The sequence below is a fragment of the Carettochelys insculpta genome, chromosome 2 (assembly GCF_033958435.1).
Source record: "Carettochelys insculpta isolate YL-2023 chromosome 2, ASM3395843v1, whole genome shotgun sequence".
Taxonomy (NCBI): Eukaryota; Metazoa; Chordata; order Testudines; family Carettochelyidae; genus Carettochelys; species Carettochelys insculpta.
Window position 1 is genome coordinate 274,987,982 of NC_134138.1, and position 22,823 is coordinate 275,010,804.

General features: G+C 48.0%; 1 protein-coding gene, 1 long non-coding RNA gene and 2 other non-coding genes across 16 annotated transcripts in view; 1 reads left to right on the forward strand and 3 right to left on the reverse strand.

Moving 5' to 3' along the window:
* Positions 1-1,247: 1,247 nt before the first annotated feature.
* On the reverse strand, positions 1,248-8,502 carry LOC142008176 (uncharacterized). Of its 11 annotated transcripts, XR_012644104.1 has the most exons (6): positions 7,962-8,297; positions 7,117-7,220; positions 6,331-6,426; positions 5,507-5,718; positions 4,032-4,920; positions 1,253-2,785 (listed from the first exon to the last, which is right to left on the reverse strand). It is a non-coding gene; the product is annotated as an uncharacterized LOC142008176 (long non-coding RNA). The 11 variants fall into 11 exon arrangements; XR_012644098.1 differs by having other exon boundaries at positions 1,248-2,785; positions 4,032-4,321; positions 4,872-4,920; positions 5,507-7,220; XR_012644101.1 differs by having other exon boundaries at positions 1,249-2,785; positions 6,067-7,220.
* On the reverse strand, positions 4,654-4,788 carry LOC142009871 (small nucleolar RNA SNORA9). Its single transcript, XR_012644634.1, has one exon. It is a non-coding gene; the product is annotated as a small nucleolar RNA SNORA9 (small nucleolar RNA).
* On the reverse strand, positions 6,980-7,114 carry LOC142009872 (small nucleolar RNA SNORA9). Its single transcript, XR_012644635.1, has one exon. It is a non-coding gene; the product is annotated as a small nucleolar RNA SNORA9 (small nucleolar RNA).
* Positions 8,503-16,034: 7,532 nt separating the features above from the next.
* The window catches only part of CCM2 (CCM2 scaffold protein), an 81,133-nt gene continuing 74,344 nt past the window's right edge, over positions 16,035-22,823 (forward strand). For all 3 annotated transcript variants that reach the window (XM_074985246.1, XM_074985247.1, XM_074985248.1), the window contains exon 1: positions 16,035-16,293. In XM_074985246.1, coding sequence (XP_074841347.1) covers positions 16,271-16,293 — 23 coding nt within the window. In that variant the 5' untranslated portion in view covers positions 16,035-16,270. The remainder of the gene's footprint in view (positions 16,294-22,823) is intronic.

The window sequence follows — 22,823 nt, forward strand, 5'->3', positions numbered from 1 at the left end:
AGACTTTTGGGGGTGGAGGCTGACAGCTATGCCCCGCCCCCCCCCCCCCCAAGCTCCAGCACCCCTGCACTAGACAGACCTGGGGCTACCAAGGAAACAGCTGTGGCTCTGACCACCCCCCCAGGGGGCTATGAACTCACTGAAGGGGAAAGACTTAGGCTCACCTCAGCAGAGAGACCAGCTACCCAACCCTGGCTCCAGCAGCCACTACCGGGCAGGCCAGCACACTGCACCACCACTGCTGTGGCAGTAGGTCCCAGGGCCCACTTCAGAGCTAGTGCTCATGGGGCCTTCCATCTTCCAGGGGTTGTAGATGACGCCACATCATCCCCCCAACCCCTGGAAAGGCAGAAGGGCAATGTTTCAGAAGGGGAAACTGAGGCACATTGAGGGCTACTCAGAGCCAGCAATGCAGCTGAGATTAAAATTAGGTTACCTGCCTCCTGGCCTCAAATACATACCTGTGATCAGAAAGTGCTGCTTCCAAGCCTCGCCCTCCTCGGGAAGCGACAAACTCAGAACCAGACCTCCTGGACTGTGACCTGTCAAACCCCTTCCCCAAGGAGAAGGCAGAAACCTCAATAGTTCAGCTCCAGGGAGCAATTTCCCACTGCATCCCAGCTAGCCATGACCTGGGGCCCAACTGCTCTTTGTCAGCTCTAACTTGCCCCAAATTACACATACAACATGATGGGGTCAAATTTAGCTACGATAGATCAGGAAAGGGATCTTGGAGTTATAGTGGATAGTTCTCTGAAGACATCCACGCAGTGTGCAGCAGCAGTTAGTAAAGCAAATAGGATGTTAGGAATTATTAAAAAAGGGACAGATAATAAGACAAAAGATATCATACTTCCCCTATATAAAACTGTGGTACGCCCACATCTTGAGTACTGCCTGCAGATGTGGTCTCCTCACCTCAAAAAAGATATATTGGCATTAGAAAAGGGCGACTAAGATGATTAGGGGTTTGGAATGGGTCCCATAAGGGGAGAGGCTAGAGAGACTGGGACTTTTCAGTCTGGAAAAGAGGCGATTGAGGTGCGATATGATAGAGGTATATAAAATCATGAATGGTGTGGAGAAAGTGAATATAGAAAAATTATTTACCTTTTCCCATAATACAAGAACTAGGGGACACCAAATGAAATTGATGGGTAGTACGTTCAAAACTAATAAAAGGAAATTTTTCTTCACATAGCGCACAGTCAACCTGTAGAACTCCTTGCCCGAGGAGGCTGTGAGGCCAGGACTCTATTAGGGTTTAAAAAAAGAGCTCGATAAATTTTTGCAGGTTAGGTCCATAAATGGCTATTAGCTGGGGGTAAAGTATGGTGCCCTAGCCTTCAGTACAAGGGCAGAAGATGGATGGCAGGAGATAAAATGACTTCATCATTGTCTTCTGTTCTCCTTCTCTGGGGCACCTGGCATTGGCCACTGTCGGCAGACGGGATACTGGGCTGGATGGACCTTTGGTCTGACCCAGTATGGCCATTCTTATGTTCCCTCTTTGGAGCAGGGGTTCCCACAACACATGCTCGGCTGGCTGCGCAGCACTGCCACGCTCTCGCTCAGCTGCTCCGACAATTTGGCCACAACTGCTTAATTAACTTTAGGAAAAACAAACATGCAGATACACGTCTCAGTCATGGTAATTTATTTATGCAGGGGTTTTGCGTTTGCTTTTCGCGGATTCAATTAAAATAACACACAGTCGTCTTCATCCTTTCCTAGAGGTGAATGCTGGAGACCTATGAGAAGGTGCATTCCACAGTTTTGGATGATGGCGATGCACTTTTACATTACGGATTCAACAACCCCCGCACCTTCCAATTAAGCCTCTCCAGCATGTCCTTCATGGCGGACAAAGCAGTGACGCTGAAAAAGTTTCCAGCCACAGCTTTCTTGGAAGCAGTTCTGGGCTCGCCAGATTACCTGCCAAGCCCTACAGACTGTCAAAGCTCACCTGGCACTTCTGCAGTCTCGCCTGAATGCACTGAAAAATGAATTTGCCATCTGGCTTATCAGCGAGGCTTCCCTGACATAAGACACCTCCGGCAAAACCATCGTCAAGGGAGCATGTGCAATTATCTTGGGATTGTGACATCAGGGCTGCCAGCCAAGTGCAGACAAGGGAAAGGGTTCCCTGCGACTCCCTCAGCTGTTTTGTTTTGTAGGAAGTTTGCCCAATCTCTTGTGCTCCTCTGTAGTATCTTGTTGCTCAGTTGTACCGCTCCAAAAATGTGCTTGACGGCCAGAACAACTGGCTTCACAAATTCTTCATCGTCAGAAGATTTCCTTGCTTTCCCCAAGAGCGGGGCAAACTTAAACGTAGCCACCTGTATCTCACCTTTCTTTGGTAAAACCTTTGGGGCATCACTGCTGTCTTTCTAGCTCGGCTTCTGCGTCACTGAACAGCTTGCACCGCTGAAGATCGTCCCCCACACAAGCGCTCTAGTGACGTTTCATTGCGCAAGTCTGATCGTAACGAATTTCCCTCTTACAAATACCACACTGCCACTTGCTCAGAAACAGAACTCGATGGCTTCAAAACACACAAGCAATGCTCTTATCTTTTCGGTTTTTTCCCTGCTTCCATATTCTTCTCTTAGCAGCAGGCGACTCCTTTGGGACCATCTTTTTCAGGGGCCTTTTCTAGAACTGCTTTCTTTTAAAACCTCTGTTACCCAGTTGCGTTTTTAACTCTTTCACTGTCTGCCGTGAACAATCTCAACCTACCCAAACGCCATGCAGTGACCTTGCTGATGAGAACGCTGGAAAACAGCTGCTTAGGAAAGATGCAAACATAGGGATTAGCCACTGAATATGCTTTGTGACTTAAAAGAAAACCATGCCTGTGTAGAGAACAACGAGAAGTTTTGTGGCACCTTATAGACTAACAGATATTTTGGAGCGTAAGCTTTCATGGGCAAAGACCCACTTCATCAGATACACTCGTGCATCTGATGAATCAGGTCTTTGCCCACAAAAGCTCATGCTCCAAAATATCTGTTAGTTTGTAAGATGCCACAAAACTTCTTGTTGTTCTCGAAGCAACAGACTAACACAGCTGCCTCTCTGACACATGCCTGTGTAGTTCAGCCAGTCCTGCTGTACTGTATATACTGTTTAGAAGCGAATGAGAATGAATATGATTTATCGCATTTACTCCTACAGAATATCATCCCTCCCTTTGCTTCAGGATCAAATGATGCATCTCCACGCTCCTGTGCAGGAAGCCTTGGCTGGTCTGAAATTTCTATAACCTCACTGCAAAGAGGGAATAGAGGAAGGCCTCAGACCATGTCTGGTCTGCTCTTTCAAGCTCTACAAGAATGAACAGGATTCACAAGGCAGACTCAGCCTTGCTGGATGGCTTGCATGAAAGAACTTGGTCTCCCAAGCACACAATAGCTCCTCTTATTCAAGAGAAATAGAACCATTTAACAGTAGAAATAGATGCTGAGGCAAGTAGCATCAGCCAGACAGATGCTCTCGCAAGCGGAGAGATTTATTCCTATGGTCATTGCCACAGATCAGTGCATGCACATAACTCAGGCTGCAGTCTTGAGAGTCCTACTTCTGTCGACCCGCTGCAATTTACGATGCATCATTTGATCCCGAAGGCTTTAAACAGGGGCGTGACTTTTATACAGACACTACCCTCACCACCGATATGCAGCTGCTAATTTGCATCTGCGAGTAGGAAGAATAATTTCATTGAAATTACAGGCACAGTTACCCCAGAATGCCCCGGGGGAATCTGACCAACACAAGGACTCCTGAGAAGAGTGCTGTAAAGGCACTGGGATTGTGTTAGAAGCACTGACATCTTATATGCAGCGCAACATCATTCTGGGGCACTGTTCAAAACTAGTTCAGGAATTCTGGGTCAGCTAACTCCATTCTGGGATTTCTTTTGGACATGTCCCATCCAGCCGCACCCGTGCCAGCCCTGCTTAACTTGTAAGCTGCAGAGATCGGACTGGGGCAGTACAAGGAAAGATGACAGATTGAACAGAAACGCTTACAACTAACAATGGCTGACTTCAAGCCCACTTCTTGCAGGGCCTCACCGTGGGGTGCACAGCTCCCCCATCTAGATTGCTCTCCGCTCAGCAAGCTCCCAGAGCTTTTCTTTTCATAGTGTGTGTAAGGCTTGGGATGCATTGGTTTCTCCACAGCAGTCCTGGGTGGGTGGAAAAAGGGGTAGGGAACATTATTTCACCCAGAACTAAACTGGTTTTTAGCTTACCTACTAATTCCACTTTCCATTGTGTGAATTATTCCAGCCAACCAGTACAGACAAGGACGCCCCAAGCTGCAGGCAGGAGACATGACACAGTAACACTGGCAATGCAGCTTTAGAAATAGCGATTTATTACACATTAATGTAGAGCAAAAAGCAACAAGCACGAGGTCTCCCCTGCAATTCCTAACACAATAATTCAGAAGGAAAGGGGTACAGGAGAATAAAGGAAGGCTTAGAGCAGGTTCTGCTCAGGAATAAACACTGGTTACACCTCCTGGGTTTTTATACTACCTGGGTTCAGGAGTCACTAGAGGGTGGGGCAAACACCAGGCTAAGGGCGTGTCATGCATATTTTAGGCTCTGTGTGCTTCTACCTAGAGGCAACTGGGTGTCCTGATTCGGCCTGTCTGAAATTTCTATAACCTCACTCAGAAAAGGAGCAGAGTGAGGCCTCAAACCATCTCAGGGCTGCTCTCGCAAGCGCTACAGGAATGAACAGGGTCACCGCAGACCCAGCCATGCTGGAAGGCTTGCTCACAGGGCACCGTCAAAGGAACCAGGGGAGACTGGTGTAAGGTTGAATGTCTTTGCTCTTGTTCAAACCCACAGAAATTTTTACCTCTGCAGCTCAGCAATCCCACCACTCCAATCACAGATGGCAGATGTTTCTGGAGGTGGAAGATGGAAAAAAATTAGATGACTTAGCAGAAGAAAGCAGAGAATCACCTTAATTGGGAGGTCAGGAATAGGATGGTTCTGAGATATTTATGACTATCTGCTCAGAGAACTTTGCGCCTGCACGCACCTCACTCACTCCTAGGGCAGCCAGGCACCCTTAAAGCAAGCAACACCGTCTAGCAGAGGAAAACGGAATCAGCACAGTCCATGCCGGATGCCAAACGACAACTGATTTTGCAGTAGTGGTTGAAGCAGGCGCACAGTAACCTGCTTAGAGATCAGCTGATCCACCCAGAGAGTAAGAGCACAGCCCACTTGGCTGGAATTTGCACCGGGGTAACTTAAGTCTGATGCTTAAACCATGATCCCAACCTTTCAGGGCATGCCTCAGATTCAACCTTTTATATACTGCAAAGCATCAGCCCGAGGCACTGTTAAAACTAACTCAGCAGTTCCATCCTGGGCTCTCTTTATAATATCTTCCAGATACAGTCCAAGCCAGCCCCACTTAACTTGTAAGCTGCAGAGATCGGACTAGGACAGTAAGGGCAAAGAAAACTGAACAGAAATACCTACCCACAGCAAACAGAATGGCTAGATTTTAGGCCCACTCCTTGCATGGCCTTGCTCTGTTTTCTGGTAGCTCTCAGCATGCGAGGCTCTGATTTGTTCAGAGGAGTGCAGCTTCCCTACACGGCTTCATCTCTGCTCAGCGAGCTCCAAGGCTTTCCTCTTCTCTTTGTGACGTGAGTGTGGGTTTGAGACATACTGGTTTCTCCAAGGCAGACCTAGCAGCCAGGGTGAGGGCAGAAAGAACAGACACGTCAGCCCAAAACTAGTCCTCTTTGTAGCTTATCTACCAATTTTGCTTTCCATAGCGTGAACTTGTCCATCCAGCCAGTGAAGTAACAGGGAAGCCACAATTCGCAGGCAGGAAGGCAAGATGCAGTAACTCCGCGAATACAACTTTAAAAATGGAAATTTATTATAGGTTAACACGGAGCAAAAAATAATCAGCCCAAGGTCTGGCCTGCAAATCCTAACACTGCAGTCTAGAACTAACAAAAGGGTTAGAACAGATTTTGCTATGGAATACTGGGAATCATAAGGAAAGGGATAATAAGAACAGAAAATACCTTCTTGCCTCTACATAAACCTACGGCATGCTCATGTCTTGGGTGCTCCATGCAGATGTGGTACCCAATCTCAAAGAGATATACTGTAATCAGGAGTGCTGGAACAAGTTTTAGAGCTGGGGTTTTGAGAGCTGTTGAACCCAACTGGAAACTCTGTATATAACAGATGCCACTTCAAGACAGTGGGTGCTGCGACTCCCCCAGTTCCACCACCTGCAACTGGATTTGTAAAAAGTTCAGATAGAGAGCAAGAAAGAGGATTACCTTCCCTATGAGGAGAGATTAAAAACACTGAGATATTTCATCATTGAAGAGAGACGGAGTAGGGCGTAACACGATCAAGGTCTGTAAAATCATGGTCTGTGTGGAGCAAATAAATAAGCAGGTATTATTTACTCATCATAATACAAGAACAAGTCACCAAATGAAATAGGCAGCAGATTTACAACAAATACAAGTAGTTTTTAATTCATACAACACAGTCAACCCATGGAACTCTTTACCAGAGGATATTGCGGAAACTGAGACTAACATGATTTGTAAAAAAGATGGTCCATGAATGGCTATTAGCTGGGACAGGCAAGGATGGTGTTCCTAGCTTATGTTTGCCAGAAGGTGGAAGTGGGTGACAGGATAGATCATCTGACTGCTACCTGTTTTGTTCACATTCTCGGAAATACCTAGCAAGAACCAATGCCAGACAGAATACTGGGCAAGATGGACTTTTGGTCTGACTCAGCGTGGCTGTTCTCACGTGACAAACATTATCCATCCCTCAGTGCTTTTCACACTAGGTGTGCTCAAAGATCATGAAGTGGTGAGGCAGACACTGGGAGGCTTAGGTTAAGGGCGTGTCATGCACATTTCAGGCTCTGTGTGCTTCTGCCTAAAGGCGACTGGGCTTCCTGATTCGGCCTGTGTGAAAGTTCTATAACCTCACTCAGAAAAGGAGCAGAGTGAGGCCTCAAACCATCTCAGGGCTGCTCTCGCAAGCGCTACAGGAACGAACAGGGTCACCGCAGACCCAGCCACGCTGGAAGGCTTACTCACAGGCCACAGTCAAAGGAACTAGGGGAGACTGGTGCGAGGCTGAATGTCTTTGCTGCCGTTCAAACCCACAGAAATCTTCACCTCTGCAGCCCCAAGAGAGGAGGCTACAGTTGAGACAACAAAATGAGGGAAAAATAATTAGTTGATAAGGAGAAGAAAGTGAAGAATCACCTCAACCAGGCAGGTTGGGACTAGAACGGTTCTGAGATATTAATGATCAAAATGCTATGCAAGCTGCATAAAGGTCATTTGCTCATAAAGCCAGATGGACACTCCTGCTTTAGGATGTCTAACAGCAACCTGTGGGCCAGAATCTAGCCCACAGAGCCCTTTTATTGGCTTGCAGAGGCCAGCTGCCACAGAGCCCTGGTGGCTGGGCGGAGAGATACTCCGCCAGCCCTGGGAGTAGAGCTTCTGACAGAGCGGTTTGGGGCTGCAAGTGGGGGTTAAACCTGGGGATGTGACTAAGGCTGGGGTCATTTGGGGCTGCAGGGTGGGGTGTGTCTAAGGCTGGGGGAGGGAGGTGCTTTGGGGCTGCGAGGGCTTTAAGCTGGGGGCATGGAGGTAGTTGGGGCTATTTTGTGTTTGGCCCCCAGAACATGTAAAAAGTTGCCGTGTGTGTCGCCCCCCGCGAAAAAAGGTTGGACACCCCGCCCTAAAGCAAGCGACCCCGCCCCGAGTGGAATCATGCCAGCAGCTCCTGCCTGATACCAAGAGAGGAATTAGCTTCATGGCCCCTTTTGAAGGCAGGACACAGGGAGGGCCCTGCAGGGAAATCCCCGGCCCGGGAACCCCAATCCCTTCGGCTGAGAGCCGCACCGTGATTTCTGAAGCCGGATACTCACACCACCATCCCAGGCCTTCTGGGGTTTGCCTTGCAGGGCGATAATCCCACAGCCACACAGCAACAAACGGAGCATGCTGCCCATGCAGTCTACCGGGACAGGAAATCCCAGCCACCTCCGGCCCGGCGGAGCCCGCGTTGCAGAGCTCGGCGCTCAAAACGAAGGGCCAGACCCCACGGAGGTGAACGGGCGGCCGCGCTCGGGGCAGCAACACACGTGCAGACGCCTCCTTTTAAAACTACAACTCCCAAGGTGCACCGTTCTCGCTGCTGCACCGGCGGCTGCGTTCAGCTCGGACCGCGGTTCCCTGGGACTTGCAGTCCCCGTGCGGGGGGATCCGATTCTTTACTCACCTCCACGGGGGGGGGGCTGAACCCGAGGTGCATTTCCCGGCCCCCGAGAGCAGCAGAGCCGGCGGCTCCTGCTTGCGCGCCCCCGGGGCTCCCAGGACAGCGCCAGTCCCCCGATGGAGGCGGATTGGAAACTCCCCAGCGCCGCCTCCGCCGCTCCCCACCACTACCGCCATGCTTGCGCTTGCGCCTGCGCCCTGCGTCCCCTGGCGCCTCGATGCGTCAGCTCCGCCCCTCGCTTCCTTCGCGGGGCGACCGGGTAGCCTTGCGGCCAGGCGCCTCGGCTGGGTTTGCGCATGCGCCTCACGTGGGTGCCCCGTCCGTGCATGACGGCGGGGGCTGATCCTGGCGCGCCCAGCCCATGAAAGTCATTTGGATCTAGGGGTGAAGGCGCCATCGATTTCAGTGCGGTCTGACGCCTGCACGCGGCATAGGGAGCTGTTTGTGGCACGCGGACAGTGGGTTGTGTAGGTGGGAGCCTGTGTACTCCAGCGCTGCATGGGGCTGCTAGAGCTGGGATCCTAGAAGTGGACGGGACCTCCTGAGCACATGGAGTCTCGTCCCCTGGCCTGGGGACAGGACCAAGCTCCGTCCGAAGCAATGGAGTCCAATAGTAAAGCAAGGATTGCCCTCTTTGTGATTTCTCCCCAAAAGCCAGACTCTCCCAGCCCACCTCCCTTCTCTGCATCAATGTGCTCCCCTCAGCTCCAGAGCCCGGCAGCCCACCCCACCCCCGTATATTCCACCAGACTCATTGCCGCTGCATCTGGGGCCACCGGGGTTGCAAGCGCCACTCCAGGCCCCCAGGCTGCAGATGCTGGGGCAGCAGTTGGTGCACCAGGCCTGAAGGAGTCACGTGGCTCCCAGCTGGTCCTGCAGGCGCTGCACTGGAGAAACTATGGCAGGGGCTGTCTCCACCACCACCACCACCATGCACTTGTCCCGCCATGTTCTTAAACATCTCCTATGATGGAGATATACATAGCACAGCGAGAGAGAAGGGACCTCAGGAGGTCATCAAGTCCAGTCCCCTGCCCTCTTGGCAGGACCAAGCACCCCACCCCACTTATTTTTATTTGTCCCAGAGCCCTAAATGGCCCCCTCAATGGCCTGTTCTGGTCTGGATATGGTCTGAAAAAGTGGGTCTGTCCCACGAAAGCTCACCTAATAAACTATTTTGCTAGTCTTTAAAGTGCTACTTGACTGCTTTTTGTTTTGCTACTCATCTATAGTACACGTTTATTCCACCTACATGTTCTCCTGGGCTACATGTGCACCAAACACACACAGTGACTGGAAGAAGAGCTCGAAATCTTCTCTCTCCCCAACAGAAGCTGAGCCAATAGAAATTTGTTGCTATCTAATCTCTTGGGACCAGCATGGCTATGACACTGCCCAGTTACACACGTGCACACCTTGTAGGTACAAATTTATCAAGATGCTCTGCAACTTCCACACCGGCCATTTGCACATTCAGATTGGCACGAGGAGGCATGTGCCTCCCACGCTTATGGGCAGGAGGGGTGAGTGGCAAGAGTCCAGCCAGCAGCCAGTGGAGGCCAGAATCTCTTGGCATCTGGAGGGACTAGCAGGGGGTTGTTGCCCAAAGAAGACATTCACCCACCCTCCTGCACCCACTGGCAGTGGTGGGGGAAGCAGAGCCAGGTGGACTGGAAATCTTGTGATTGCTACCAGAGTATTTGATCTGGGCTTTGCACTGCCCTGCTGAGAACAGAAGTTTGCCTACTGTAGGGTAGGACATTTTCATTTAATTGATTCAGCTACTCATGACTGGGATGGGGGTGAACAAAAGGCCAGTCTCCCTAATGAATCACATATACTACTCACTCCACCTATTCATGACCCTAACTGAGTTAATGTGGAAACGCACAGTAGTAACTTTATGCACTTGTGTAACTTTTTGCAGGCTCACGGCTGAAGCCTGTAGAGTGGTTGGGGTTAAGAAAAAGTAGAAGTTAGGTTTGGGGCGTAGGTTAGCACAAAGGTAGAGGGCTAGGGGAAAGTGAAATTGTTAGTGTGAGCAGATAAGCTGGAGATAGTGTTCTGGGGAAGTAAGAGTTAGCAAGGCCAGGACCTGGGGTCATGTTACTAAATTGTCTGGGTTAGAACTGGTTTAAGCAAGGATTTAAATGAGTATTTTTGAGAATTGTGAATTTCAGGACCAGACTCCAAAGAGAAGTTGCTGAGCTACAATTCATCTGCAAATTCGACACCCTCAGCTCAGGATTAAACAAAGACTGTGAATGGCTGGCTAAGTACAAAAGCAGCTTCCCCTCCCTTGGTGTTCACACCTCCAGATCACCTGCTGGTAGTAGGCCTCATCTTTCCTGACTGAGCTAACCTGTTATCCCCACCCTTGCTCTGGCTTATTTATACCTGGCCCTGCAGATTTCCATGACCAGCATCCGATGAAGTGAGTCTGTGCTCACAAAAGCTCATGCTCAAAACTTTTCTGTTAGTCTATAAGATGCCACAGGACCCTTCGTTGCTGTTACAGAGCCAGACTAACATGGCTACCCCTCTGATGGTTAATCATGAACATCCCTCTATCACCCATATTAACAGTATTGGACGGACTTTGGTGCAGATGTTAATTTAAATAATGTGTGATGTAAAAAAGCAATAAGAAGGTAGCAGAACCATAATTATGACAGAAGATAGTTTAACTAGTATTAGACTGGAGTATAAAAGGAATAGTTATGCTAATTAGCAGGAGAGCTCTAATGACCATGCAAAAGGTATTGTTAGGCTCCTGGATTTTGTGGCTGTTCATCACTGCATTGTACCCTGATTGCCCACTGATACACCAGTTCATGTTTCAAATATGAGTATAGTCATAGTATGGTGTAAGTAGTAATTGCCTGTTTGTTTAATCATTTTTCTTTTTAATAAATTTTGGTTGCATCATTCAAAGAGTCACCTAGTGATCCCCTACTACATAAATGTTCCGTAACCAGACTAGAAGCTCAAACCTGAAAACTGTTTGTAAGAAAACCTACCTTATCTTTTATTAACTTAATCCTAATTGGGAAACTATTTCCATATATAGGTTATAAGAGGTCTGCAAACCGCCTAAGATCACAAACAGCTGCAGCGCTCTTGTGTTTGCCCCGTGTTCATTATTACCAAACTTAAGTGCAGAAAAATGACTGGCTTAAAAATAATTATTTTTCAAAAATTAGATGTCTTGTTCTTTGAGCTTTTAGTGTTCTTAATACCAAGCTTTTGTATCTGCAACCTTTTATCTTATTTTCCTTCCCTTTTTTTATTGATTCTTAACATCCTATCTGCTCTTCTGACTGCCGCTGCGCACTGCGTAGATGTTTTCAAAGAACTATCCATGATAACCTCAAGACCTTTTTCCTGATCATATTAGCTAAATCAGCTAAATCAGCGCCCATCATGTTGTGTGTGTACTTGGGGTTATTTTTTCCAATGTGCAATTACCTTACACTTCTCCACATTAAATTTCATTTGCCATTTAGTTGCCCAGTCCCTCAGTTTGGTGAGATCTTTTTGCAATTCTTCACAGTCTGCTGTCGTCCTGACTATTTTGAACAGTTTAGTATCGTTCGCAAACTTTCCCTCCTCACTACTCACCGCTTTCTCTAGATCATTTATGAATAAATTGAATAGGATTGGTCCTAGAACTGACCCTGGGGGAACACCACTCGTTACCCTTCTCCATTCAAAAAATTTACCATTTATGCCTACTCTCTGTTTCCTGTCTTTTAACCAGTTCTCAGTCCATGAAAGGACATTTCCTCTTATCCCATGAAAACATAATTTACAGAAGAGCCTTTGGCGATGGACTTTGTCAGAGGCTTTTTGGAAATCTAAGTTGATCCATATCTACTAGATCCCCCGTGTCAGCAGACAGGATGCTGGGCTAGGTGGACCTTTGGTCTGACCCAGTAATGGCCGTTCTTATGTTCTTATCAACTCAGCTTTTAAAAACAAAAGCAGAATTTTTTCTCCATAAGCACATGGCACCATATAGCTTGAAACTTGATCAAACTGTGTGGATTTGCAATACGCTTCTTATGTGGCTTTGGGTTGGACAACTGCTGAGCCCTGAAAACCATCACATTTATTGGAGGCAAAGGACAGCACCTCTGTAAATGGATCATCAAGTGTCACAGGGTGCCTGGATTTGTAGAGGAAAGTGGGTACAGAGGGACAAATTACATCTCAGCTGACAATGATCAGCTAGCACGGTGGTTCCCAAACTTTTTGGTGTGCCGCCCCCCTTTGGATTTTTGAGAAACCCTCACGCCCCCCCCACCTCTTCTTTACCATCATCCAACCCCCTGTTAACAAAAAAAAATCAATTTGTAATTTAAAATTGACACAAAAACTTGATATAAAAATGTTATTTAAAATTAAAAATAAGCACAAATAGTTTTTCTTGGCCCCTTGCAGGTGCCTAGTGCAACCTGAGCTAGCCAGCTTCCTGAGCCCTGTGCCAACCGCCAGAGCTGCCCACGCCAGCTGCCCGTCCACCTGAGCTCTGTGCTGCCAGAGCCGCCCATCCGAGCCAACCAAACCCTATGTTGCCAGGGCCAGCCTCTCACCCACCAGCTGCTGGGACCCCCTGCTGCTGGGCCAACCACCCACTCACTAGCTGTCCCAGCCACCCACCTGAGCACTGCGCTGTCAGAGCCAGCCGCCCAAGCCCCATGCTGCTGGGACTAGCCGCCCGCCCACCAGCCCAAACCACCCCAGCCCCACGATGCTGGGACCAGCCACACGAGCCCGGCAAGCCGTCCGCCTGAGCCCTGTAAACCCTGCCCCGCCCAACCCCTCCCCTCCCCCAAACCCAGGCACCCCCATCCCCCCATCTAACCCCATGCTCATCCTTCCCCTCCCCCCACAACCCACACTCCCCTTCGCAGGAGGCAACTAGCTCCGCGGGGGTCTTCACCAGCTGTCAGCTTTTTATAGTGGCTGAGCCAGGTTGGCCACGTAAAATGGCAGGGGCTGAGAGCTGGAAGCAAAGGCCTGCTTTTTCTTGGGGTGGGGGAATGATGTGGGGGCAGAGTCACCTTGCGCCCCCCTGGAATTTCTTCATGCCCCCAGGGGGGCATGCCTGTTAGCCGATGGTCAGGTGAGATGCCACTTATGCCCTTGTCTATGGCAGAGCCCACCAGTGACCAGGCTGAGAGCAGCTGAAAGCAGCTGGGTTCTTTGTTTTGTGTTGGGTTTGCACAGTAACAGGAGGGGTCACGTTACCACTTAATCAATTACTTTGTTCATTTATTTAACAAGTTAATCTCTTACTGTTACAATGTTTGTTTGTTTACCTAGCGAGTTAAGCTCTTGAGGTTACAATTGTTACAAGGTTTACAGTTTGCTTACAAATAGCTAACATGCACTCTAATTCAGAGATCTATACTTGTTAAATGCGTGCAAAAATGAAAAGCAAAAGATAAAATACCTAGCAGGTCTTATTCTCATCCCTGCATTACCATCGTGGCTTGGCCAGTTTCTCTCTCAATCCCTTGGGAAGAAGTCCTTTGTCCCTTTTTCTCCAGGAGTCGGGCGTCTCCGGGGACCTGGGGAGACCCCCATCCTCCTGTCCAGCAGGAAAGATGATTGGAGCTCAAATAGGGGGTCCGCCGGACCCCTCTTTTATACCCATTGGGTCATGTCGGCTTCTTCCTTGGTTTAAAAAAAATGCCCATTGAATTAAACTGGTTGATGCTGGTTCTCACAGGGACTTTAAGGGCGTAGTTCACACCTGTGAGGTGGACTGTTGAGGGCATTTGTTTCTTAATGGGCCAGAGATTTTCCTAGTGTCTGGGACTAAGTGTGCGGTGGATCAACTGATGGTAATTAGCCAAGGGCAGTCTGAGGCCCGGCTGTTAATTAGCCCTTTGTTCTTAGCTTTGCTCCAGAGCTTCAAAGACCGTGGCTAAAATAAGCCCATCTGTGCTCTTGGGCATTCCAGGGCTGGGCTATTCCTTTTAACCCTTTCGTGCTCTGAAGCATCTAGGGAAGGCAAGATGGAGTAGAGTAAAACGGGGGGTTCTGTCTGGCTACAACGCCCCCCCCCCAGTCTGGGAAACCATGATCCAGAGAACAAGTGATCATAAAACCCAGCAAGTGGCTCTGTTAGTGAAAGAGCTGTAAGGATGGTGGCAGAGGGTGGGGCCCTTAGGGCACCACAGGCCAGGGAGGATAGGTAGGATGGGGTAGGTTGTCCAGACTTTTCTGCTGAAAACTAGACAAAAAAGGGACCTGATAGTGTTTGGTCACATTGACTGACTGGCCACCTGAAAGGTGGTTACTGTAGGTGGGGATGGTGGGGAGGGGCCGTCACTGGGCCCTATAGAGCCAGGGCCACCCCTTGTCTGCAGTGGGTAGCTGCTGGTTCCAGGCTTAGTTTTGCAAGGGAATCACAAAAGCCTGCTAACTGAGCTAGCCAGGCTCACAAAGTAACTAGTGGTGAAGGAGAAGGTCTTCTGGAAGGCCATGCGGTGGAGGGGGAAAGCCTCTTGCATCTGACCAGGGATTTGAACCCTGGAGAGTCCTTCAAACCCAGGGCTCTGCAACCTGTGGCTCTTTATTGTGGCTCCTGATGCTATAATTGCAAAGAGGAAAAAAAATCCTGATTATTTTTGATAAATGGTGAATGTCTGAAACCCCAAGAATGAACAACTCGTATCTAAATAGCAAACGATATGTGATGTCGAAACGTTGGATAACACCCCTAGCATCCTCGAGAGAGGGAGAAGGTTTGGGAGTGAAAGTCAGGAAGACAGTGGTACAAACACATACGCAACATGTGAGCAAATAGAATATGTAAAAAGTTTGTGAACGTGCTGCAGTAAACATGTACCACGTTACAAAGCATTGTGTGCGTGCTGCTCTTGAAAGAGGGGTTACAAAAAGGACGGTTTGAGGTTACTCTCTCGTATTCACATGCATTGCGGCTCTTGGATTCAGTTTTTTACCGAATTGGAAAAAATGGCTCTTCTTGCTATTTTGGTTGCTGACCCCTGCTCCTGACCTATGGGTGGAGCAGGAGAAAGCAGTGAGCACTGGAGGGAGTGGGAAGGAGGCATTAAGAGCTGGGGCACTGGGGCTGGACATTTTAAATATTACAAAGTTGGCAGTGAGTGGCAGGAGCGGCTACTTGTAGGAACGTGGGTGAGGGCTGGAAGAGGGGCAGTGATGTGGGGTGCTGGTTTCAGGCAGCGCTGCACATGGCTGGTGTCTGACACTCTGCTCACTGGCCACTGTGCCAGCCTGGGGGCCCGAGCTGGCTCCTTTCACAGCTGGGGCTGTTCCCATCCACTGGATAGGGCACAGCTGTGCCAAGCTGGGGGGGCTCTGGCTGGTTGGGGATCAGTGGGGAGGGGCTTAGGCTATGGGCCGGTGGGGGCAGGGATCAGTGGGGAGGGGCTGAGCCCTTGGAGAGGGGAGGGGCAAGGGATAGTGGGGAGGAGCTTAGCCCCTGGGCACGTGGGAGGGGCGTAGGCCAAGGCGTGGTTAGTGTCAGCCATAGCCTCCCGCAGGAAGGTGAATAAGGAAACAGCGCATGCGCATGTCTGTCTCCGCCCTCCTTCCCCCCCCCCGCCCGTCGGGGCTCCGCACATGCGCTGTCCCCTTCTTTGCCTTTCGCGGAGGACTGACGTCAGTCCTCCGGGCGCGGGGAGGGCCGCGCCGGCCCGCGCTGAGCACGCCGGGAAGCCGACGCCCAAGATGGCGGCAGGATTGAAAAGTTATTGCCGCCGCTGAGCTCGCGGCAGGACGGAGCGCGGCTGGCGGGCCGGCTGTTGCCATGGCAGCCCAGTGAGGGGGCGCTGGGCCGCCCGGCCGCCGACGGGGCGCGGCTGCGGGGATGCCCCGGGGGGGCTCGGGCCGCAGGAGGCAGCAGCAGCAGCAGCAGCCCGGGGCAGCCGCCGCCCCCCACCCCCGCCGGAGCCATGGAGGATGAGGGCAAGAAGGGCAAGAAGGTGAGAGCGGGGCCTGGCCGCCCCCCGCGCCCTGGGGGCCGGGACCGCGCCGGCTCCGGAGCCCGCGGGCTGCGCTGCAGCTGCTGCCGCTGTACCCCGCTCTCAGCGCGGCCCGTCGCTCAGGCGCCCTGGGCCCCCTGTAGCCTTGGCTCGGTTACCCTCTTCTCCCAGCCGCTCTGATGCGAACGCCCTTCCCTGGCTGTGCGCCCCCCGCCCCGCCGGGCCTTGCTGCTGCCTTCCCGTGTCTCAAGTTGCCAGCGCCCCGGGTTATACGCCCCTTCTCCCAGAACTGCTCTGTCCTCCATCTCCCCAGCTTGGCTTTGTTCTCCAGCACAGAATTGCTCCGTGCTCCCCCCGTTCTGCTGCTGGACCTTCCCCCCCCCACCCCCCTGCAGTGCTCCTGGGGCAGTGGGGTCTAACTCCCCTTCTGGGAGAGCACTTCCTTTCTCCTCCCCCCAGTCTTCATGATGATTAATATTTCCACGTTGTTTCCCACTTTCCAACAGCTTGCACCCTGTTACTCTCTGCCCTCGTGGCTCTGGCTCTTCTCAAGTGTTATCTGGCCCTGTCTAGTCTTTCTGCACTCTAGTTGTTGAAGCGTCACTTATGACTGACTGTTGGGGATAAGTGACCTAAATCCCCCAATAATTCTTCATGCAAGATAGAGCTAAAAATTTTCCTTTAAATGGATGTCACCTGTGGGGGTTTGCCTCCCATCAGATTGGGACTTGGATGGGTATAGAATAACAAAACAAAATCACAGTTAAAAGCTGTCGCATGCCTGCAAAGGCAGCAACCTAAAATTGGTATAGGAGTGCACACAAGGCTCTTAACTGTTTAGATTACAGTACCTTCCATATCCCCACTGCCTTGTGGGTTATCCTGGGAGGGAGCAAGGCTAAGGGAGTAAACCCTGACAGAAAATCTGGAGGGGAGTCCCAAGCCGGTTCTGTGCCAACTTCTGGCATTGACCTGGCAACTCCTGCAGCTGAGGTTATCCTCTCCTTTGGACTACATCAGTAAAGCCGAGAGGGAAACACTGGTGTCCGGGCAGCCCAGGGTCCCAAAAAATTGCCCAGGCTTGTGTCTAGAGAGGTACTCCAGCATCACTTGACACCGTTGAACCAACATGGGAGGTAACAGATAGCAGTTACACATGCAACAGATGCAGCAAGGACTGTCACTCTCGTGTGGGCCTTCACAGTCGGCGCTGCAAATGATGATCCTAAATGGAACTACGAAGGGCATGATCCATAGTCTACGTAGACTGAAGGATGCTACTAAGCTAAGCTAAAACCTTCCATATGTGTCTGAAATGTTATGTGAATCTCACACTCTTCTAATGGTGTTATTTTCCTGTGAGATGCTTCATTCCTTTGAGCTTCATGTGTCCCAAGAGTACACTGCTAGTTAATACTTGTAATTAATAACTTTGCTAATTGGGCCTAGAGAGAGTTTTGGAAACTGTGCCACTGGTCTTGAAAGTTTGCATGTTAAAACAAAAAAGCAGTCATGTAGCACTTTAAAAACTAACAAAATAATTTATTAGGTGATGAGCTTTCGTGGGACAGACGCACTTCTCCAAATCATAGCCTTACCAGAACAAACTCTATATATAAAGCACACAAGTCAAAAAATGATCAAGGTTGACCAATCGGAAAAAATTGTTATTGAGGTTGGCAAATCAGAAGGGGTGGGGTGTGGGTTGGGGAAGTTGAGTTAGGTCAAACATCAAAGTATGTAAGACTCCTTATAATGGGTGCATGTTAATATACTATAGGTAGATCAGTCTAATTATTGTAAATATCCCATGCAAATTCTAATGCAGCCATCACTGCTGATATAAGGAATGTGCCAGCAGGAGCTCAATACTGCTGAAGCAGTTGGGGAATGTGTCCCGCAGAGATCATTTGCATGAAAATACAAAGGACGTTTTAGAAGGGGCCTCTTCAAAATATAGCATTAGGTTTCTACTATGACTTTGATTTGCACATGCTTCTAAAGAAACTGTAGACTCAGACTTGGAGTTTAGTTTCAAGAAAGGTGTTGGCTATCTTTTATTTTTTTTGCTATAGTGCTTGTGAAAATTGCTATCTTGACAGCCCTGTGCATGGCAGTCCTCTAGACCAGTGTTTCTTAACCACCCCACTGCCCCCCAGGGTGCATGTACCCTTGAGGGTTATATGCTGAGGTCTTTTGGGGGTACATCATCTCTGAGTATTTGCCTAGTTTTACAATGGGTTACATAAAACAATAGTAAAGTCAGTGCAATGTGAAAGTTCATTCAGACAATGACTTGATTCTAGTCCTTCATATGTCTTACGCTGATATGTGAATATAATTGTATTCCAATTCATTCATTTATTTAGTAATGAGTAGAAAGTCAGCAAGTTTTCAGTAACAGTCTTTCTGTGCCTTTTTTCAATGTCTTTATAAGTAAGTAGTTTTTAAGTGAAGTATAACTTGGTGGTATGCAAAACAAATGACTCCTGAAAAGGGTACAGTAATCTGGAAAGACTGAGTGCCCCTTGCTTCAAGACCTCCGATTACTTTATGACCGTGTTTCTCATCCAGTGATACATGTACACTTAGTGGTATGTGAGAGAAATCTGGGGGTACTTACAATTTTTTTGAAAAAGGAGAACTTTATTTAAAAATTGCAAAACACTACAGTAGACCAAGTAGAAAAGCAATGCAAGCCTTTCCATCAATGCTACCAAAAAGCACTAACCTAGAGACCACCTCTAAGAGAGAGAGGACAGTTTAGTCTTTGTGGCCTATTCAGTCCTGCCTCTTTGCTGGAACTGCCAAAAAGACAACTAATTAGTGCCAAGATGTTTTAAACATGTGTGTCCCTACAAGAGCCCTGCATTTCATCTCTTTTACAACCTGATAGTGTAACTAGTTAAATGAGGGCTGTAAGACAAGATTTGTGATTCAACTTTAGCCCTTGAAGGTGTCACTCCCATGAATGTAGGTTGCTGTGAAAGTGGTAAACTTAATTTAGTGCAGATTTGGGAAGTCTTGGCTTTAAATGAGGTCAGAATATCTCAGTGTTTTGGGGTCGGCAGGTGAGGGATAATGAATCAAACTTTATTTGTATTTAGCTGTGACACTCTTAATACCTTTCCCAAACCTGAAGAAGAGCTCTCTCTAAGCTAGAACAACAGAAGTTGGTCCTCTAAAAGGTACTGCCTTCTCCATCTTTAATATGGCATACATGCTGTTCAGAGTTGTAGTAAAGACCCTGTCAAGAATGGCATTTAACTTCCCAGGAAGAGGGAAGCAATTACTCTTCTGGCTTGGGATGTTACAGTGATGGCGGTGGGGTGGAGGGGTGCATTTTAGTCCAGTATTTTTTTATTGTAGATACCTGCAGTAATTGTTGTTTCACAAGGTGGCAGCAGAGTCCCCCACTGAAGTATGAAGATGCTCTTCATTAGTGATCAGAATACCAGTGTGTTTAGGAATTGCATAATTCTTCCTGTGGTGTAGAATTCTGTAGTCATTACAAAGTGAAATCGAGATATTTAACTTCATTATGCAATGATAGGACTTTTTTTCTGAGCTAATACATTGTCAAACCTCATGATATACCTGTAAAATTAGGGTACCTTTCTTTCATCTGGGGAACCAAAGAAACAGATTAAATTACATATTCAAGGACCCACAGAAAATCAGTAGCAGAATTGGGAATGAGCTCAGAGCCTTTCCTCTCACTGGTGTGCTGTAACGAAAGAGCTTTCTTTTTATGGTATTCTATATGTAATATTAACACTCAGAGGTTTTGTACAAAATAACTGTGCTTTAAAAAAGTTTAGTAAGTTGAAAACAGTGTGTGTATTCAGCCTCTGTCTGGACACTTCTGCATTTTGTTTAAAACTCTTCTGGTGAAGTAGAGGAGTGAAGGGGGAGCCTTTACTGGAGTAATCCAGGAAATGCTCAGTCCTGGGACAAGACTCCTAATGTTACAGGTGATATGCTGCCCATCTAAAGGTGGTACTTGCAGCATGATCAGGAAATGCTTTGAAGCTATATCAAGTGTTTAACCCCCAGCTAAAGTTCTGGTCTCTAAATAGTGTCTGTTAACAGAACTAGTTTTCTGGTCTTTAGGGGGCTGCATGATTGCCATATTACCAAGCTGCATTCTGTGTGTACTCCCTTGTCTTTTATCATCCTACCAATGCAAGGTATACACTTGAGCCTGGATGTATTAGCAAAGAACTGAGTAAGACCTTCGGGTCAGGCAAGGCTGCAATATACAATCTCATGGCAGCATTAAGATGTCCTAAGCTAGAGGTCATGTAAAGTGAAATGATACCAGATGCATGTTTTATTTCTAGGAGAGCTTCCTGGACCAGTATAGACAGATATCTTATAATAACCTACTACACGTTGGCTGGGTAAGCAACTTTGAAGCTGAGCGTCTACATACAGTTTAACTTTGAAGTAGGGCACTATTCTATTCCTGGGAATGGAGTAAGGAGTTGGGCTCCCTACTTCAAAGTTAACTTCGAAGTAAGGGGAGATACGTGTAGACTCTGCTGGCTATTTCGAAGTAGTGCCTAACTTCAAAGTTAACTTTGCAGTTAGTTCCTAGTGTAGATGCACCCGTTTAGTTCCAGTTGGCTGGGGGAGGGCTAGGCTGTTGCTTTTAGGTGATCTGTTTACCACCTATGAAATCAGGACTTGTCTACACATGGTCTTACTCCTGATGAATGCTTGGGGGGTGGGGGCGGGGAACTCTTTCCAGAGAGAGTGTCATCTTTCATTACCTTGACCTGAAGCAGAACAGAAACAAAGCGCTCTTATTCTGGAATAAGCTCCTCCAAACATGGAGCTCATCAGGAACAGGGGACGGCAACCAAAATAGCAGGAAGAACCATTTTTAATTAAGTTTAAAAAAAATCAGTAATTTAAGAGTCAGTGTTTGTGAATGGGAGACAGTCCTTAATAAATACCCACACTTTTTGTAACCCTATTTTAAGAACAGCACATGCAGTGATTTGTAAGAGGTTACAGGTTTACTACAGGAAACTCAGACTTTTTACATATTCTATTTCCTCACACTTCACGTGTGTGTGTGTGTGTGTGTGTGTGTGTGCCGCTTTCCTCCTGAACTTCCTTTAATTATGCCAGTTTTAATTCATGTTTAATTCCAGTTTTCTTTCTTAAAATGTGTTGCTCTTCCCAGCAGGAATGCCGTAAGCTTCTTTTTCAAAAGGAAGACTTTATTAGCAACTTGATCAAAACACAGATACCGTATACTAGCCACAATGTGCTGCACGTGTTAAAGGGGGAGTTATGCAATGTTTTGAGATCACATCACTTTGTATCTAGATATGAGTTCATTGTTGGGCATTTTAGATGTTCACTGTTTATAGAAAATAATTGGCAGAGGTTTTTTTACTTTGCAATTATAGCCTTGGGAGCCATACAGAAATCCTTAGAGCCCCTTGTGGCTCCGGAGCTGAAGGTTGCAGACCCCTGATCAGGAATAAGTCCATCTGTAAACCAGTCCTGAAGTTTGACACTTGAGAGCCAGACACTAACATCGCTTATGGGGTTAGCTTTTCATCTGATCTTGAACTCAAAAGGACCAGTTTGATTGTGTGCCTTGACCTCTTCTAGAACACAGGCCATAGAACTTGCCCCACATCGTTCCTATAATTTGAGTCAGACTGTTCTAAAGTCCAGGGCCCCCACACAGCCACAATGGTACTCCCTCAGTGCCAAGTTCTTGCCACAAATTAAAGGCTCTTCTTTCACTTTGCGTAATGTTTGAAGTAGCCTCAAGGGTTAGGACATGGGGATTAAGCATTTCCTGTCACCCTGGTGTTTAACAGCACCTGGAATGTCTGCCATATGGCTTCTTGTGACCTTGGACAGGTTACAAACTCTGAGCCTGTTAACATGTCTAATGAAGTGGGTATGTTACTGTGCTGTGTACTGTAACTACAATATCTCTGTGAGACATTAGCCATTAGATGCAGCATTGTCTTCCCTGTGTTTGTGTGTTGTGTATTGTAGAGAAGTGCATGTCAGACTTTAAATAGTTTAAACACAGAAATTGATTCTCACAATACATTAGCGCACTGGTCATTAAAATTCTTGTTGGGAAGAATCACATCTGAGTGAAAACAAGCTGTCTTGTTTAAACTTCACATTAACTTTATACTATGCGCTCACATCTTAATCACGTTCATTAAACAGATGACCTAGCATCCAAAATGGAAAGTTTGAAATGCTGTAGAAATGGTAACTGTTCCCAAATCGACTGGCTGGGCTTGTAACTTTTGTTGCTTCCCACTCCAATTTATTTGTGTGGTGTTTTTTCCAACACTTGTTCAGAATTAACTTTACCCATGCTGATCTAAACATGATGGATGTTGAGTTGGCTGCGTAAAAGTGAAACTGACACTTAAAAGCAACTGCTTTTTATGTAGTCTTGTCTTCAGTGACTATTCAGTTGTTGTCCATCATTTGGATACTGAGGAAATGTGATAATCTCTTTCGCAAACAGACTTGAA